Source organism: Suillus fuscotomentosus (genome assembly GCF_016647785.1).
Source record: "Suillus fuscotomentosus strain FC203 chromosome Unknown F5891scaffold_17, whole genome shotgun sequence".
Lineage (NCBI taxonomy): Eukaryota > Fungi > Basidiomycota > Agaricomycetes > Boletales > Suillaceae > Suillus > Suillus fuscotomentosus.
Genome location: NW_024539529.1, coordinates 255,329 through 272,350, shown reverse-complemented (window position 1 = coordinate 272,350; position 17,022 = coordinate 255,329). Strand labels below are relative to the sequence as shown.

Genomic DNA, 17,022 nt, shown 5'->3' with positions numbered 1-17,022 from the left:
AGTAAGACTTCGTTAATCATTTGTCATGTAATTCTGAAGCGTTGTTCAACGTTCAAATGTTCAAATTTCGAAGCTTAAGCTTAAGCTTCAACAATCTCATACATTTACCACGGGTGTTTATGGAATGTTTCAATGTGAAATTCTCCCCTGTCACGTTTCGACTCGATAGAGCAGTACCACACCATAACCCTTGGGAATATCACATGTGTGCGCCGGCCGGTTCGATGTTCTCGCTTCCTACAGTCATATTCTCCTCCTTCACTTCAAAGACCTTTCATGCTGTGTATTAGTCCGTTCTTTCACGTGGTTTTATGATTCCTATGTGCTGACTTTTGAATTACACTAGGCCTGCAAAACCTTTTGGCATATGGCCCAGAATTTCGCCGACATTTAATGCGTATTAGAACTTTATGCTCAGGACTCCATGGAGACTCCGGACTGGGTCGACACTTCTAGCAAAATGCATTCGTTCAAGAAATTGGCATCCATGTGGCAGTCTGACTTCCATTTGAATTCCGTTTTGAAGAAACAGCAGTTGTTGGCATTGTGAGCCCGGCCTGACTACGTGTCATCTCTAGAGTCGCAAATCATGGTTTTGGAGGTCCTGTCGCGCTCATGGCAGGTGATTCTAGTCGTCGATATGGCCATTTTTGTAACAAAGGCCACACAGTCAGAGTGGGGACCCAAGTACGCACGCACGCTGCTTTTCGCATCATCCAAGCCATGGCATAATCATCGTGTTCGGCAGCAAAATGCCACATGCTCTGCCTCAGTATCGTGCTCCTGAATCCGGACAAAGACTGGAAGAACTCCCTGCAGGGGGTTCCTTCTACGTACACATCCGGGACTTTAATAGAGCCATCCCTCGCCTGGAACATTCTAATAATGTCTACAATTGCAATTCACCAGGTCGTCTCATCCGCAGGCTTGGTCGGCTGGCTCAGATGTGCTTCACACAAGGCGATGGAGACATTATCACGAATCATTCTTACACTGTTGCTGTCTGCCCAACGGGTTTCTCGACGTGTCACTTTGGGTTTTATTTTGAACAGGATCGACTTACTTTGCTTTAGGTAAGTGTTCTTGGTATGAATACAGGAAAATTTTAACGTGATTGAATTATAGGCTCACCCTGGCTCGGTTCAGATCCGAGTCGTTTCTCGCTCAGCCGATAATGCTAACCTCTGAAGTTAGCTTGGATGTTCTACATGGGCCAAAGCACACAGCCCAGAGCTGCAGCAGACAAAGGAAATGCAGTCTCGCCGCAAGACGAATATCTTATTCTGTCTATTGAGCAAGTTGCAGAGACAGCCGAAACACCCCGAATCGGAATAGGCAATCTCCCTGCTCTGGAACCTGTGGTCTCTCTTACCGAACGAGGGGGATTTTCGGTAGTCGTGGGTGACAAGGCTTGTGGAATCACCGAATGACAGGCATCATCGATATATTCAATGCTCCATCAATTCCTTCAAGCCAGTAGACGAATATGGCCATCGCCGTCAACCAGATTGTCAAATATAGAGTATACCTATTCAGCCCACATTCGCTACATCTGTGTACATTACTTACCATAATACTAATTTCACGTACCTACCCTCGTTTTGCCTCTTTCCCCTGGTCTCTTACATAGACTCAGATGATTCGCTGCCCTCGTTTATTTATTTCAGTCCCTTGCATGGCCCGGGTGTGCGTCATATACTACGATACCACACTCGTTGTTGAACTCAAATTGAAGACTCACTGAGTCTATTCTGCTCAGTGTCCTTTCAAGGGCATTGATTTCCCAGATTCAGAACCGTCTTTAGCCCTCTAACTGGTGGTTCTCGACCTTCTTTCTTCTATGGTTAGGAAAGATTGATGTAGACGTTGGAAGTACACTCAAGAACATTTGCCGGTGGGTATGAAATCGCCAGTAAGTGCTCTGACGCATTCACGCATGAACTGCCGCTGCCGTGACAGACCTGTCAATACAGCTTCCAGGAGCTGTCGACAGTCTGAAAATAATTCGAAGAAAAATTTGGATGACAGGATTGGACGCACATGAGACAGCGCCGTTTTGATGAAAGGGGCCAATGCAGAACCATACTTTGATAGACATCAACGGTAAGAACAGTAAGAATCAGTGCTACTTACAGTGGTAGTCTGCCATTCTCTGGTCTTGGATGACAGAGACTCCAAGAAGTGGTTGAAGCCATGGTTTTTCTGCGCATCACTCCTGATGGTGAGCAAATTTGCGTGACCAGCAAAAATTACAACTGACTTTTTCCAAAGAACTTTCCCTGGAGGAAACCAGAGAGCTAATCCAGCAATAACTCCTGTATCAATGACTATTGCGATGTATACTCTTCCGGCTAGTAGGCAGGCCCTGATCATCGCGCAGAACAATGGCCCTTTGAGACTCTTGTTCCCACCGGTCACGACGTGAAGTAATGGAGCTGGATTGGAAGACATCGCGACTATGCCTGTTGATAGTTTGAAGGCTATCTTACAATCGACATAACCTCTGGTACATATCATGACCGATTCATCCAACTGAGATTCTGTGGCATCCTTGAGCTACGTGACAAGCAACGGTGATGATAGATACCTGTTAACTGATCAACAATAGCCAGCTTGTACGGAAAGTTGTTAATGGTATGTGGCACAACGAAAGATAACTCCACGTACTAAAAGTTATTAATCATCTATTTTGTTCCTTCCTGGTACAGGATCGTTATTGATCAGTGTTCTCACAATAGACTTAGGACTCGGGCACACGGGCATTGTATCAGATGGCACGTAAACGTGACGTAAAATCCATCAAGTTTCAACATCACATCATGCGATAAGTATCGCATGATGGTGAAACAGCCAAATACCAAATCTAAGGTTTGATTAGTCCGGTGAAAACGATACAATGTCACCCATATGAGTTTCATGTACGTAGATGACGTCTCATGGTCTTCTCGGCAATTTCACCAGGTAGAGCAGGCGCGAATCGTCATACTCACCCGCGCCGCAATCTTTTTCTTGTATTCCTAGAGCACTGCGTCAGTCGTGTGTTCTCAGATCAAATGTAAGTACTTACCTCCTTGATGTCAGCTGACATGTTGTTCCGATAGAGGGCAGATGGACGATTTGCGAAGCACAAGAGAATTTGCCCTTGCAAAGGCGACAATCGGCCAAAAGGCAGGGATAATCAAAGCCAAATCAAAGCACGCTTTGATTATCGCGGACAGGATTATGAGGTAAGCTTACAACCTGTTGTGAAAGCGTGACTTTACACACGCTTCTAAAAGTTGATATGAAATTGATATGAAAGTTTGAAACCATCTGAAGTCAGTTCCTTCATCACAACGGTTTCGGGCATACTGGCAACTAGCGTGTTCAGAACGCCACCATCAACTTCACCAAGATCAACACTTTGAAACTCTGAATCGCTGCGAAGGTATCCGAAATGGCGAGGGTTGTGATGCAGCAAATTGGCGCCAGAGTAAGAGCAAGAGATGGCCGGGGAGATTAATACATGATTTGGAAAAGGAACAGAAGATTTTGAGGTGAAGTGGTATTTACCAGTCTATTGGTCTTATTTTCATGTTCGCGACACTTTCAACAGAGAGGTTAACTGTTGTATTAGAACTTGAAGAACACGACCATGGGCTGATTGTATGCGGCACATGGCAGTGAGTAAATCAACTGCTCGCTGCCTTGGGTCCCTGGTTGTTGTGTTGTAGTCCACAAGAGATCCAGTCGCGACCTAACTTGAAACACAAAGGAATGATTGTATCGAGCCGGGGTCGCGACTCGGAATAAACATAACGTAAACAGTGTGTGGTGCCATCAAATCTACCAGTCTTTCCAGCTTCGCCGTGGACCAGAAATGTTTTCTGCCGTGATCCTATAACTAAGTATTGTTGCTTTATATATTAATGCAGCTGAAACGCTGATAGCCAGTGATCGTCCTATCAACCAACCCACAGTGTCTCCTTCCGTATCCCTCATGGCGTCCACCGAACTTGCTACGGAGCGTGCTATGTATGTTGGGAATACCATTTCCACAGCCGTTTATGGTGAACTTCTATCATATGAGTAATAGTCTCTTGTTGACACCTCGTACTCCCCGGGCACAGGAGGAAATTTATTCCTATATGCTTACTCTACCTACCTGCTTACTAGTAGGACCTCCGAGATCAAGCAAGTGCAGCACAGGATATTCTACATATGTTTTGGAGGCATTCTCTTGCTTCTTTTGACAATCAGTATCGCAAGTAACAACGCCTTCTGTGAACTAATGTGGATAGAAAGGCGAAACTACCCTGGTGGCCCTCCTGCATTTTTTGCTTCAAATTTGGCCGCTTGGTACAATGTCTTTGGCACTTCGGCAGTGTCCCTCGCAAATATGATGACGGACGGACTCTTGGTGAGTTTACAACATATATATAATATCGTTATTGAGCTTCAATACTCATATATATCATGATCATGAAAGCTTTATCGCTGTTACATTATTTGGGAGTCAAGATTGCCAGTAATCGTCATCCCTGCAATTATATACCTGGGATCTGCCAGTACGTGCTACGTTGTCCATCCTGTACTAAAGTGACCATGGCTCTGTGCAGCTATGGCTGTCATGATGGTGATTGAGAGTGCTATGCCAATGTCAAGTCTATGGCAGGGCCTTACCGCACAATTCGGCATTTCATGGGTCGCGTTAACTGTCAGCTTTAACATAATTGTGACTACATTAATCTTTTCCCGACTACTATTCTTTTATCGCAGAGTACGATCTGTTCTTGACGATGAACAGAGAATTTTTTACACGGGCATTATGGCAATTCTGGTGGAGTCTGCCCTCCCTTTCACAGTTCTGGGAATCGCATGCTTCGCCACCTATATCCAAGGTATCCCAAGTGCGACGGCGGTAGAAATAGTCTGGGCAGCCTTCGTGGTACGTTCGCTTGCACTACTACGATGAGCTGTCATACACTAATACTTCGCTAGGTTTTGACACCCCAGCTCATCATTTTAAGGATCGCTTCAGGGGTTGCGTGGTCAAAAGACATGGCCTCTAACATCACTCAAACAACTCTGCATGCAACTTTCCATCACAACTCAGCTTCTACTAGCAGCAGCAGTGATATGAACAGTAAGAATCCATAATAGTAGGGTTCTGGTATATGGTGCCACATCCACGTCCAAATTATTAGCATTCGAATCACAATGTTTGCAGGATATCTTCCACCCGTTTTAACTTTATCATTATTATTATACTCTTACACTTACTACTAGTTTAGCGAATTTAAAAAACACTTGTCTAAACCAAATAACTAGTCCTGGAGTGCATCGTAATATGGTCAGCCTGAGAACGAAGGACATATTTCACGCTGCACGTCTGGCGATAGTCTGAGATTAGCTCGAAAATATGGAAATCGAGAGGAACGATGCCAACTCGGGTGCTATATGTGGGATCTGAATAGCCAAACGTGCTGAGCTATTCCAAGATACTTTCCAGGCCAAATATGAGTCTATTCGCATGTGTGCCTGTGACCCTGAAGCTTGCTCTGAGCTGAACGATTCGTTCGCCTGGTCTCCAGTAATTCTGAGAATCCAACCATGGAAACGTGTGATCAACGTGGTTATCGCTCTCTACAAAGAAAAAGGCATTCAGAGCGCAAACGGCACTCACCAATTCAAATCCAAGGTACACGACGCGAGCCGTTTGGACGAGGTAGCATGCAGGCGGTATCATCCCGTGGCAGGGTCAATTGTTGGATGTGCGGGAACTGGTCTTTAGTGATAGAACACGTTACGCGAAAGCTCAGTTGCTTGAACCATTCAGCCAAGACTGAGCCAGTGCTACCTGGTATGAAAATTTCATCGAGTAGTATGTGGAACCATGTTAACTCGGTCCAGAATACACGACCTTGCTGGATCAGTCCCACAGAAGACAACAAAAGAGAAACACGGTGATCTAGGAATGTCAATGTGGTCTGATAAGCAAACATTACAGAACTCAACCTCATATCCTCGGCAGGAGTGACCATGTCACCATGGTGAGATATTTTCCGACTGTTGAACCTGTCGTCAAATCCGCGTGGCTTGCGTATGCTGCAAACATCTATTGAGCGTTTTCTGGACGATTGCGTCGTGCATCATGCGGGGAACATAATCTCTAAGAGCTTTGAGTCATCCTCGCGCTGTGCGACATCAAACATTAATCACCTGGAAGAGATCAGTGAATGATTCGACCTGCTAGTTGACAAATATCTCCATCAACAACAACAACAACAAACAACATCCTCGTAGGACGTCGGTTTGGCGTATTGACGTCTACACAGACTAAGAATACGCCACTTCTGCCAAAAACATGTCAACGCCGACCTTTAAGTTATTCAAGCCCGTGATTACCATTCGAGTTACGCGCTCACCACGAGCGGCAGGCTCCGAGCGCTGACGGCTCGCCTCTTGGCGACGTTCTCAGCACGTCCGTAAAGACCCAAGCACAACTTGCCCATACGTATCACGGTGCCAGTAGCCCTGGGCTGGCCTCGAAGTCACTTCACTGCAACACCGGTGCCAATATTTGCAGTTTATGATTATATGTATTTGCTCCCAATGGTTATTAGTCGAGGACTCATCGCCGGGCAATGTACGGGCATAGATTTTCCTCACAGATTCTCACTATCTCAAAGTTCCGATTTCTGCAATAAAGACGATGTAGAGAGGTGGCGAGTGGCGTTGCGGAGCTGTCCCAAAAGTCGTCCCCACTGATCCAAGTTTATCGACAATCTTGTCTTCAAGTTAGATTCTGGCGACGGGGCGTCCTGACCGACCTTGATGAGGCCATCGAGCTCCATCGGGCTGCATTGGAGCTCCATCCCCCTGGCCATTCTTATCGATTCGCGTCTCTCCAGGGGCTGGCTCTCAACTTTTGTGTCAAAATTCGAACAGCTAGGTCTATCGCCAGTTTTGGACGAGGCTTTCAGGTTTTATTCACAACCCTCACAAGTATCTCATACAGTCTCTCTTAGTAATATTGATGCTGCCAAGTCATGGGCTACCTCTGCGGAACAGTTCCACCACGGCTCTGCCTTACTCGCCCATCAAACTGTCCTAAGATTCCTCGCTGCGCGTTGCCGCTCTGTCGTCCTTCTCACGCCATTTCGATGTGATGAAGATAGATTTATTATCCTTTGCAAACGGATGTGTTTTCGTGCAGTGTTCGCAATGGTTTTTCACTACTGCTGTCGAACTGGTGGAACAAGGTCGTGGAGTATTTTGGACCCAGTTGGAGCACTTCTGCATACCACTGGATAAACTTTCCATGTCTGGTGACGCTGGTGCAACCTTGGCAGCAGAGTTCAAGCAGCTCAGCCTTCGCCTTTACAACACGTTCTATGGGTCTACTGAAGATCAGTCCCAACACATCCGACAGATGACTGTGCAATAGGATGATGTCATCTCACGTATCCGCACGCTACCTCATTTTTCCCGTTTCCTCCTGCCTTCGCTGTTGGCGTACCTCCAGCAGACGGTAGAAGATGGTCCAGTCATCGTCGTCAACGCAAGCAACTACAACCACGATAATTGATGCCTTGATCATCACAAGTGTCTAAGATCCTATCCACGTTCCACTTGATATCACACGAGCCGATGTCTCGGAAATATTCCAGTCCCTCACAAAGGAATTTTGTTCGTCCGATCCTAAACTCGAATTACTTGAAATTGTCAACATCCTACACGAGCTCTGGAATAATGTTGTTTGCCCTGTAGTTTAAGCTCTCGATACATGATGCAACCCGGTTCATGCATCCCACTGTTGAGTTCACACTACTTCTATATGCAGCGGGACTCTACGAGAAGAAGAACCACTATTTATCCCATTTATATATCTCCTGTTACACCCCAACATCGATGGCACTCATTCGTACGAGACAGCAACTTTCTCGAGATGCATCCACGCAACGTTTTGTTGGCATCGGCCAAGCAAAACCAGACGGAGGGACAGAACTCAATAACGTCGCTTCTGAGCTAACCGTTGTCTCTCAGCGTCTTGCGCCCGTCGTGTCCTTCACATCACCCGAAGCACGAATTTATGACAGAGGTGACATGTGACAGATCTTGAATGTGAGACCCGACTTACAGGATATCATATTGAAAGGACAGAAATTTGTACATTATGTTTCTTTCTTCAAAGCTTTATGGCAAAAGAATTTGAATCAGTTTGTGAATATGTCGTAGCTTGGGCACCAAATTTGAAATGGTTATGCGGATTCGAAGATCACCGGGCTAACTTGAAGGCCGGTCAAGGTAACTGCCCAAACATTCGCTGAGCTGCGAGCACTCTAAGTCCCATCGTCCCTTGCAGCATTCATATCCCTCCCCGCCACCACAGTCGCGAGTACTGATCAATTCCTACTCATGAGCACAGACTTGATCAGCTGCCCATCCCAAAATAATGCTATGCACCGAAGATCTCGCACGGAAAAAAAACAATCAGCCGATCCAAGCGCAAGGTCTCGATTGCCCCGTCAACAACGCGCAAGTCTTTTCACAAGTTACACACGGCGGTGGTTATAGTAGTCTCAGCTGATCGACGGGTCACGATGGATTCGGTCCTTCGGATTCGAATTATCATGATAACCGCACAAAACCGAAGAAAAAAAGGCTGGGTGTTATCGATAGTGTTCAGCCCTCAAGGTTGTCAGATTCTCCGCCGTTGCGAACGAGCTCTTGCCCAACCAGGTCTACGGCCCTACCATCCATCCTAATATACTATGACGATGTTTCAATACTGGTACGAGAGTCTGCTGTGCTCGCGATTAAAATGGTTTTCCCTCGAGCGGGACCCCTTGGGTGATTCCCAAACCCGACGAACATGCTAGAGTTGATGCACTTTAGAGTCTAGACTCTGGAGGCGCCGACAAGGATCTTAGTTTCTAGCACTCTGCGTTTCACTTGTTACGTACGATCATAGCCTTGATGAAACCTGTGCCACACATGCGGTGGATACTGCCCTACGCCTCCAGAAGGATCCAGTAAGGTGCTTAGTGAGCGTTCTTCTGGGGAACTGTCACAGGTGGCTGGATGTTTAAACTCCGCCAACTCCCATTATATAATGACTCGTTATCTAGGCGTTTCCTCACAATCGCCCTCACAAACTACTCCAAACTCCTGTACACTCCATAGTCCATCTCCTTTGCGTGAGTTTTTGACCGTTCTAATCTTCTGTATACACGAGACTGACGTTGAGTCACAGAATGCAGATTTTCGTGAAGACGCTCACTGGCAAGACCATCACTCTTGAGGTCGAGTCCTCTGATACCATCGATAACGTCAAGGCCAAGATCCAAGACAAGGAGGGGTATGTATACATCCTGGTCAATGCCACTTGCAGCTGATGGTTGTGTCTGCAGTATTCCACCTGACCAGCAGCGTCTCATTTTTGCTGGCAAGCAGCTTGAGGATGGTCGAACACTCTCCGACTACAATATCCAGAAGGAGTCTACCCTTCACTTGGTCCTGCGTCTCCGTGGAGGCATGCAGATCTTCGTTAAGACCCTCACGGGCAAGACGATTACGTTGGAGGTGGAGTCTTCTGACACCATCGACAACGTGAAGGCGAAGATCCAGGACAAGGAGGGCATCCCCCCTGACCAACAACGCCTCATCTTCGCCGGCAAGCAGCTTGAAGACGGCCGTACCCTTTCCGACTACAACATCCAGAAGGAGTCCACCCTTCATCTCGTTCTCCGTCTACGTGGTGGTATGCAGATCTTCGTCAAGACCCTCACGGGCAAGACGATCACGTTGGAGGTGGAGTCCTCCGACACCATTGACAACGTCAAGGCGAAGATTCAGGACAAGGAGGGTATCCCTCCCGATCAACAGCGCCTCATTTTCGCAGGCAAGCAGCTCGAAGACGGCCGCACCCTTTCCGACTACAACATTCAGAAGGAGTCTACCCTCCATCTCGTTCTCCGTCTTCGTGGCGGTATGCAGATCTTCGTCAAGACCCTCACGGGTAAGACGATCACATTAGAGGTGGAGTCATCAGACACCATCGACAATGTCAAGGCGAAGATTCAGGACAAGGAGGGTATCCCACCAGACCAGCAGCGTCTGATCTTTGCTGGGAAGCAGTTGGAAGACGGTCGCACTTTGTCGGATTACAACATCCAGAAGGAGAGTACCCTTCACCTTGTGCTACGTCTTCGTGGTGGGCTCTAGTATCGAGTGTTCTCGCATACCTATCGTTTATTTGACATCACCGTAGTATCCTGCTGTAGTATCATCCCATCATCATTACATCGTACTATGAACTTTATATTCCTCAATCCCAATGAACTTCCTCCGAGATACATTTCGACTGAGCTAGTCAAACTCTACATGAACCAGGTAGTGTGTGTATCGCAGTTGTATCGGAGCTTCAGAGGGTGGTGAACAGTCAAATCGATTGAGTCTCAAGTCGCACTGAATGTCATCAAAGTATCGGAGATCCAATCTAAGTACTGTTGTCAGCTCTGCCCTCTCTGTCATTCCCTCTGTCCTTTCCCCGCTCCCTACCCTCGTCCTTCTCCTTCTTCGCCTTTCCACTCTTGTCCTTGGCCGCTCTAAAGCACATAAATTCAATCCCAGTCGCACGCCGACTCTCCGCCAACGTCCTCTTCACACTGTCCAGATTCCCCTGTAAATTCTCATCTCCAGGCCGTCGTGCATATGCCTGCGAGATCTTGTTATACAACTCTGAGAGCGTCTTCGCGGCTGACGGAGACACGTAGCGAGCAAGCGTTTGGTGCATGAACTCGATCTCTAGCGTAGCCTGTAGATATCGTCTTATCGATAATGTAATTTGTACAGAAGGAGAATGTGACTTACGCGAAGCATACCGCCCATGCCGAACCGCTTGACTTGTTTGAATGAGAGCAATGCATCTTGAGCGACGTTCTCTACAAGCGCGTACATCCCACGTTCGAGTAGATTCTCTGCGACACGGCTTATTTGCGCGTGAATCTCAACAAGGCCCATCAAGGCCTTGTACATATATGGTCGAATTTCTTGCAGTGAATGTCAGAGTAGGTAGCAACAAGTCAAGTGGACAAGCTCACCCGTAGGTTGTGGCGTCTCGTACCAATCCATGTCTTTGTCGAGAATGCCCTCTTGCAAGATGACTGCGACGGCGGCAGCCTTGGGCTTGACATATCCATCAAAAAGCGTCTTGTCGAGCGCAGTCACTGCTTTCATTAATGTCTACGTCATAACGTGAGCATGAAAGGCAACGCAAGTAGGAGAATTCGAATAAACACCTTTCTATCATCCTCGACTGATATGCTGAGCGCATTCTCCAGTTGAGATAACATACTGGGTATCAATGATCCTGATAAATGTGAGAAATTAGATATCACGAGGAGCAGCCTCGTATTCTTAACACATGACTGTGTCAGGGGCCAGAATTGGGGAGCACACAAAACTACGCACCGAGTCGCGCAGATCAATCAGCTCCTGCTTCCCTTCTCCCTCGGGTATTCCCGCTGCCACGATGGTGCCCACACCTGGTGGCGCTTCCTCCGTGACGAGCACAAGAAATCCATCCAGAACCGCATATATTGCGTCAAAAAATGCCTTCGTGATCTTCGATACAAATGCTGGTGGAACGGTATTCTGTTGCGTTGCCCGCAACACGCCTGATCCACTGTCTGTCGAGATACCACCCGCGATTTTGAATGCTGACGTTGCAAGGTGGCGCATGAACGATTCGAGATTAGCGAGGTAGAGCGTTGTGAAAGGAGCGGAAACATCGGGAGTGAATGATTCGAGCGCATACAGGTAGTTTGCGTCTGGGATAATTGGTTAATAGATGCACGAGGGATAGTAGAACATTGTAAGTAACGCATACCTCGCAACCAAGATCTCACTAGGATATCTTGAAAACGCCACCGCACGCTCTCCACCAACCCTTTCACCAGACCGCCTTCTCCAAGTTCCAATGCGCCAATCTCTGTGATACAATCCTGTACTTCACTAAGGATCTTGGTCAGCCAGTGAGCCGTCGTTAGCGAATTTGAATGAGACGGAAGATGCTCGGGAGAGTTGGGGGTAGGGGAGTTTGATAGGACATCAGAAAGAATAAAAAATTCCGAGATGAAGTTGATATAGAGCTTGATGATATCTAGTGCCATTTGCCTGCATTGGGAGGCACTGCGCCTCGACGACGATGGCTGGCGGAAAGATTAAACGTCAGAAAAGTGATATGGCCGCAAAAATGACACGAACTCGTTTGAACTTCCCCTCCAAGAAGCTCCTTGCGATTTTCCAGAAGTTGGGCAACGAAGAGACCATAATTTCGGAAACGTTTTTCACCATGTCCCAGATAACCTGCCACACTTCATGACCACCTGCTTGCGCTAAATATGACAGGAATGAAAATGAATAATAACTTGACAGAAGGGATATGATAGCGCACCAATTACGGCTTCGGGAGCTTTGCTCTCCAGCGCTACGATACATACTTGGAGTTGCGCACCAAGGATCTGTCTGAGCGCATTCGGAGACGACAGTTCAGGTGCAGTGCGAGAATTTGTGGCTATGATGTATGTCAGCATGAAAAGTACTCAACAACACGAGAGGAACGCGCCATCGATGTTTGAAACACCAGTCCTGTAGGCAGTACTCATCCGGTCCATGATGCGCTTATGCTGACTATCAAAGTAAGTCCATATCGGGTCTTCAGGCACATTTAGTTCCAGGAGAATCCTGGACAGTCTGATTGAGAGCGAGACATACAACAATGACGAGAAAACGTACTCAATCCCTCTCTCCATTTCCTCAACGCTCCTTCCTTGTTCTTGCAACCGTGCCAAAAGTAGCGCCTTCATCTCTCCCATCACTTTTTCAACGTTCGCCCATACCTTGTCTAATATTCTCTTCTGTTGTGCCGTAGAGCCTGCGTCGGCACCTGCCTCGACGGGAAGGAGCTGCCCAGGGCGAGAGTCGAGAAGAAACTTCCCCTTGTTGTACTGACGCAATGCAGCTTCATACCTTCCGGCCTCAATGGATTCCACGAGAAATCCTGGGAGACTGAAGAAGAACTTGGAGCGCTCAAAAACGCCGAGTGTAGTGCGCAACTTTTGTGTTTTCGCGCCGTTCTCGAGGATAGGAAGGAAGACTTGATTGGCCTTCACAGCTGAGCCTATGTCGAAGCGTATCAAAAATTGAACTGAAAGGGATGAACTGGAACCAACGTTTCAAATAGTCTACAAGCGGTTTAGTAGCAAATTCCGCCTTGTCGCTCAGTAATCCTTCACGCATCTCCGCATATAACGCTACGAACATGTACCAGTTATTTTGCAGCACCCGCAGACAAATGACACATAACGCACCATCAGTAGAAGCCTTGACGGCAACGAAACGATCAAAGTTATCCTCTACAAGGACACGGACAGCTTCTGAACGGGCATCAATGGATGACTGGAGGTGGTTAATGCCTGCTGCAAGATCTTGGTATGTTGCGTTTGGGTGTACAGCAGATAGAAAGGCTTTAGGATCAAATGACTTAGAAGAGATCAGCACAGACATCTCTGGAAGCGCATGAACGACCGAAATCCTAGCTGAAGTCAGACACAATCACGCACTCGATTCCGCATCCAAACTCGTCAGACTGTGATTGTTGTTAGCACCGATGTGGGCTTAAACTATGACACATACTCAATGACGCCGCCAAGACCCAAGGGGTCACCGTCTCCATCGTTGGATTGTGAGGTGAGGAGGTCAGAAAGAGGATCTTCGAGGTCATGATCTATATCTTCCCATTTACTATACAATGGTTATTCGTACATTCAGACAGTGGATTTGCCACGTACGTCGGGTTCTGGGATGATAACTTATAGGCCTGGAGGATGGAGGCTTCGTCGGTCGTGAAGTTAATCTTACCCATCAAAACGAGTCGGAACGGAGAAGATGTCTTTATTTCGGCAGCTCCACCGGAATGGTACACAAGCAGTACTAATACCGAAGATCAGCTAGTAGTATTTGCTCTGTTACACTAGGCGGGTGGGCGGTAAGTTGCAGACCACTTATGATCACTGCTTACCGTGACAGTTCTTGTGTTGCACGTGACTCATAATAACACTGCAGCTTATGTGAGCGTAGATGGCCAAATAGGAAATTTCATTTCATTTCAGTCACAATCCGGACACTTGATTCTTGAAGTACAGCAACTTTTTCCAAACCCTCCAAGACCACAGTACTGAGCCCCACTGGTTGAAGTGAGTCTACTCATGGCCTCCCTGTCACTCAAAGAGCCTTTATTGCGGAAACTGGTCACGCTCGTGAAACACCTCAAACTCTTGAAGTTATCGGTGATCCTTCTGTGCCGCATTCACCGACATGTCATCACATTCCTCCGTCGACTACTGCACGGGATTTCGTACAACCATGATAGCCATTTACAAAGACAAATACTCAACGTTGATAGAATTATGGGAGCTACTCAGCCTGCTGTTGGGGGCACACAAGACCAGATCTCAGTGACAACACTTGCTGTACGCCCTCCCGAGAGGGAGGATGCACCCTCTCAACATTGTGTTGGGAGTCCTTTGGCATTTCCATTACCTCAGGTGCCAATGGATCATCTACCCTATTCTGCTCAGACATCTTCGGCAGTACCTAACGTCCGTCAACCAGGAGCAATTACTCTTCGCCCAATCATTGCATCGCAAATCGGTAGGTATGAAAGGAATATCACTCAGTATGCCCTTTTAGTACTCGCGTTTCTCGAAAGTATTTCTAACACTAACGGTAGAAGTAAAGATTTCCGTGTGTTTGAAGTTAGCCCAGGGCCGAATAATTTTACAGAGTGAGGAAAACTGTGGTTGAATAATGAAATTTATCACCATATTTCTGCAGGTCATCAATGCCAGTTGCCAACTGGTTACAGCTCACTCACCCTGAGGGCGCTCGCTTCTTCTTTAACTCGCATCAGGTGCGCAAGAATCATTAAATGGTTCAGACCACTCATCATGTGACACCACAGAGAGTCTTCACCGATCAAAATATTTTGGAGAATGACCTTGCACTTGATATTCTGGCTGCAGCCGAGCAAGCCAATCGAATGGCAGCAGAGAGTGGCAATTTTTGCGCGACAATGGAGCTTGCTATCGAAAAGCTCTCCGAAGGCGTCTTTGGATACTATTTTGTAGATCATGAAGCACGGATTATCTTCTGGCCTGAGATTGTCAGATCCAGGGAACTTATGATCCATGTACGAGGTGTCTCGGAAAAGAATCACATCAGTGAGCGTGTAATTAACTTATCGAGACGATTTAGGGATTTGATATATTCAAACCCTAGGATATGCATTAGAGGCGCAATACTGGTGCGTCCAGCAACGTATGGTGAGTAATTACCTACCCTCTATCGAAAAATAGTGATCAAACTTATCCAAGCGGGTTTTGATTGTATCACTCTTAACTCATCTGCGCTTATATGCTGCAGGAAACATTGCACTCTGTTCTCAAACATGCGTGCTCTCCCTAGACAGACAGTGAATTGTTTGCGAGATATCATTGCTTATGCTCATGCTGGTATGGTGCTCTATGCAACCTTTTGGCTACGTAATGAGTTCTCTGGCAGAATCAATCACATCTCAAACATCCCTTTCTCCCTTCGACTTGGATGAGCTATCAAACATACTCAGTGTTGTTGATCAAGTGAAAGGTCAGCCCATCAATAATATCATCTTCGAGATCCATCTTGATCAGAAGCAGATAACATCGAAAAAGTCAACGAACACTCTGTCTGTATCGTCGGTATGAGATTCAAATCTAGTCTTCGTCGAATATTCATATATTTGTCTCAAACCACAGCTCGATACTTGGATATGTTCTGTGGGTGGCTTATACCTACATTCATCTCCCAAATAACGCCGCTCCGAACTAGTTCGGGCCAAATTTGTCAATTTCTGTGGGCAGCTTGGTGCCCGTCTTGATGCTGATCGATCGTTATATGATAGTAACAGCAAGAAGCCCCACCCCATCTTCATTCGTATTTTGAACGTTGTTCTGTTCAACTCTCCAGCGATTCACAGCGAATCCCTTCACAATATTTGGGTGGACAATACCGTGGTCAAGCCTAGGTGGAAGAAGTTCATCAGCCAATTGAATAGCGAGTGGAACAGTTTCACTGTGTTTGTAAGTACTTCGTTGGTCTTTGAATTTACAGACCTGCTTATGATGGCAGTCAACTGTGATGCTTGCTGTGGATGTCAGTTTCCTCACAGTTCCTGGAGTAGACGATCCCTCCGTTCAGTCAAAACCAGCTGTGACGATTGTGATTTACCTGTCCACACTTTGTGCAATGGGCTCGCTCGTGATTTCTCTTATCCTAGCGGGTCAGGTCAGCGACAATAGACGAAGCTCGGCTGACAGTGTGGTGCGTCGCTAGCTGTAGTCCCAATGCCCCATCTCAGGGCTCACACCGACATAGGCAAAATTCATTTCCTCGATGTCCAAATCACTCCTTGGCATCGAGAGTCTCGCCTTGATGCTCAGCCTGCCATTTGCTCTCCTTATCTGGGGGTAAGTTGTTCCAAAGTTTGCGATATGCGCACTATTGACGAGGAATGTTGCAGAATGATTTTCTTTGCAATCGCACTCTCGATACTGATCTTCTATACTACCGATATCGTTGCATTGACCGTTGTTATCCCCATATGGGCGGTTGTTCTTCTCCTCTCGACATGGCCAGTCTTAGCAGCTAATAATTTACACGTCTCGGTTGTTGGTAGGCGAGCCATCAAGTACTGGAAAGATATCATGCAAAACATAATCATTATACGAAGGCAATGATCGAGTTTCCTTTATTCGATCTGTGGATGGGACTCTTGACTTTCATACGTAGCTCACTTGGTATTCACTTGTACTCATGCCGGTCTCTCACCATGTCATAGTTACAGCTTATACGTAGTCGTTCTCGAACACTAGGTTATGACTGCTTGGCCATTGGAGTGACAGTGCCGGGTGAGGATGAGCCTATAAATCCAGTGCG

General features: G+C 46.8%; 7 protein-coding genes across 7 annotated transcripts; 5 read left to right on the top strand and 2 right to left on the bottom strand.

The window, feature by feature from the left end:
* Positions 1–59: 59 nt before the first annotated feature.
* On the top strand, positions 60–1,430 carry F5891DRAFT_1172088 (uncharacterized protein; the record flags this gene model as incomplete). Its single annotated transcript, XM_041365570.1, has 6 exons — positions 60–289; positions 347–546; positions 579–687; positions 774–1,014; positions 1,053–1,073; positions 1,195–1,430. Exons 2-6 carry the CDS (start codon positions 425–427, stop codon positions 1,428–1,430), a joined length of 729 nt encoding a protein of 242 aa, XP_041227952.1. The 5' UTR covers positions 60–289; positions 347–424.
* Positions 1,431–1,654: 224 nt separating this feature from the next.
* Positions 1,655–2,694, bottom strand: F5891DRAFT_162044 (uncharacterized protein). The gene is made up of 4 exons (XM_041370731.1): positions 2,668–2,694; positions 2,261–2,612; positions 2,134–2,212; positions 1,655–2,085 (listed from the first exon to the last, which is right to left on the bottom strand). The coding sequence occupies exons 2-4, from the start codon at positions 2,515–2,517 to the stop codon at positions 1,879–1,881; spliced, it is 543 nt and encodes a 180-aa protein (XP_041227951.1). The 5' UTR covers positions 2,518–2,612; positions 2,668–2,694; the 3' UTR covers positions 1,655–1,878.
* Positions 2,695–3,801: 1,107 nt separating this feature from the next.
* On the top strand, positions 3,802–5,283 carry F5891DRAFT_162036 (uncharacterized protein). The gene is made up of 5 exons (XM_041370730.1): positions 3,802–4,049; positions 4,110–4,399; positions 4,469–4,547; positions 4,599–4,927; positions 4,981–5,283. The coding sequence occupies exons 1-5, from the start codon at positions 3,980–3,982 to the stop codon at positions 5,137–5,139; spliced, it is 927 nt and encodes a 308-aa protein (XP_041227950.1). The 5' UTR covers positions 3,802–3,979; the 3' UTR covers positions 5,140–5,283.
* Positions 5,284–6,599: 1,316 nt separating this feature from the next.
* Positions 6,600–7,540, top strand: F5891DRAFT_161552 (uncharacterized protein). The gene has a single exon (XM_041370726.1). It carries the CDS (start codon positions 6,817–6,819, stop codon positions 7,294–7,296), a length of 480 nt encoding a protein of 159 aa, XP_041227949.1. The 5' UTR covers positions 6,600–6,816; the 3' UTR covers positions 7,297–7,540.
* Positions 7,541–9,111: 1,571 nt separating this feature from the next.
* On the top strand, positions 9,112–10,346 carry F5891DRAFT_161751 (putative pentameric polyubiquitin). The gene is made up of 3 exons (XM_041370728.1): positions 9,112–9,182; positions 9,239–9,567; positions 10,024–10,346. Exons 2-3 carry the CDS (start codon positions 9,346–9,348, stop codon positions 10,207–10,209), a joined length of 408 nt encoding a protein of 135 aa, XP_041227948.1. The 5' UTR covers positions 9,112–9,182; positions 9,239–9,345; the 3' UTR covers positions 10,210–10,346.
* On the bottom strand, positions 10,180–14,108 carry F5891DRAFT_161766 (exocyst complex component Sec5-domain-containing protein). Its single transcript, XM_041370729.1, has 15 exons — positions 13,839–14,108; positions 13,684–13,791; positions 13,611–13,636; positions 13,359–13,556; positions 13,221–13,301; positions 12,784–13,168; positions 12,614–12,732; positions 12,443–12,562; positions 12,253–12,383; positions 11,876–12,197; positions 11,458–11,816; positions 11,286–11,402; positions 11,088–11,229; positions 10,858–11,036; positions 10,180–10,801 (listed from the first exon to the last, which is right to left on the bottom strand). The coding sequence occupies exons 1-15, from the start codon at positions 13,910–13,912 to the stop codon at positions 10,484–10,486; spliced, it is 2,679 nt and encodes an 892-aa protein (XP_041227947.1). The 5' UTR covers positions 13,913–14,108; the 3' UTR covers positions 10,180–10,483.
* Positions 14,109–14,142: 34 nt separating this feature from the next.
* Positions 14,143–16,970, top strand: F5891DRAFT_1023774 (uncharacterized protein). The gene is made up of 13 exons (XM_041361300.1): positions 14,143–14,725; positions 14,780–14,833; positions 14,884–14,959; positions 15,011–15,269; positions 15,328–15,352; positions 15,472–15,560; positions 15,610–15,693; positions 15,744–15,785; positions 15,843–15,863; positions 15,916–16,166; positions 16,216–16,407; positions 16,462–16,553; positions 16,607–16,970. The coding sequence occupies exons 1-13, from the start codon at positions 14,256–14,258 to the stop codon at positions 16,821–16,823; spliced, it is 1,872 nt and encodes a 623-aa protein (XP_041227946.1). The 5' UTR covers positions 14,143–14,255; the 3' UTR covers positions 16,824–16,970.
* Positions 16,971–17,022: the final 52 nt, after the last annotated feature.

Bases quoted from the DNA above. Each gene is read 5' to 3' on its own strand.
- F5891DRAFT_162044 (XM_041370731.1), bottom strand. From the start codon at position 2,517: ATGATATGTACCAGAGGTTATGTCGATTGTAAGATAGCCTTCAAACTA. The intron at 2,213-2,260 runs GTCAGTTGTAAT...CACCATCAGGAG, and splicing joins GGGAAAGTTCTTTGGAAAAA to TGATGCGCAGAAAAACCATG. The intron at 2,086-2,133 runs GTAAGTAGCACT...TGTCTATCAAAG, and splicing joins GAGAATGGCAGACTACCACT to TATGGTTCTGCATTGGCCCC.
- F5891DRAFT_162036 (XM_041370730.1), top strand. From the start codon at position 3,980: ATGGCGTCCACCGAACTTGCTACGGAGCGTGCTATGTATGTTGGGAAT. The intron at 4,050-4,109 runs GTGAACTTCTAT...CCCCGGGCACAG, and splicing joins CATTTCCACAGCCGTTTATG to GAGGAAATTTATTCCTATAT. The intron at 4,928-4,980 runs GTACGTTCGCTT...ATACTTCGCTAG, and splicing joins TAGTCTGGGCAGCCTTCGTG to GTTTTGACACCCCAGCTCAT.
- F5891DRAFT_161552 (XM_041370726.1), top strand. From the start codon at position 6,817: ATGAGGCCATCGAGCTCCATCGGGCTGCATTGGAGCTCCATCCCCCTG.
- F5891DRAFT_161751 (XM_041370728.1), top strand. From the start codon at position 9,346: ATGTATACATCCTGGTCAATGCCACTTGCAGCTGATGGTTGTGTCTGC. The intron at 9,568-10,023 runs GTGGAGTCTTCT...ATCACATTAGAG, and splicing joins GCAAGACGATTACGTTGGAG to GTGGAGTCATCAGACACCAT.
- F5891DRAFT_161766 (XM_041370729.1), bottom strand. From the start codon at position 13,912: ATGGGTAAGATTAACTTCACGACCGACGAAGCCTCCATCCTCCAGGCC. The intron at 11,230-11,285 runs GTGTTTATTCGA...GTTATGACGTAG, and splicing joins CAGTCGAGGATGATAGAAAG to ACATTAATGAAAGCAGTGAC. The intron at 10,802-10,857 runs GTAAGTCACATT...CGATATCTACAG, and splicing joins GCATGGGCGGTATGCTTCGC to GCTACGCTAGAGATCGAGTT.
- F5891DRAFT_1023774 (XM_041361300.1), top strand. From the start codon at position 14,256: ATGGCCTCCCTGTCACTCAAAGAGCCTTTATTGCGGAAACTGGTCACG. The intron at 14,834-14,883 runs GTGAGGAAAACT...ATATTTCTGCAG, and splicing joins GGGCCGAATAATTTTACAGA to GTCATCAATGCCAGTTGCCA. The intron at 15,864-15,915 runs GTGGGTGGCTTA...GCTCCGAACTAG, and splicing joins TCGATACTTGGATATGTTCT to TTCGGGCCAAATTTGTCAAT.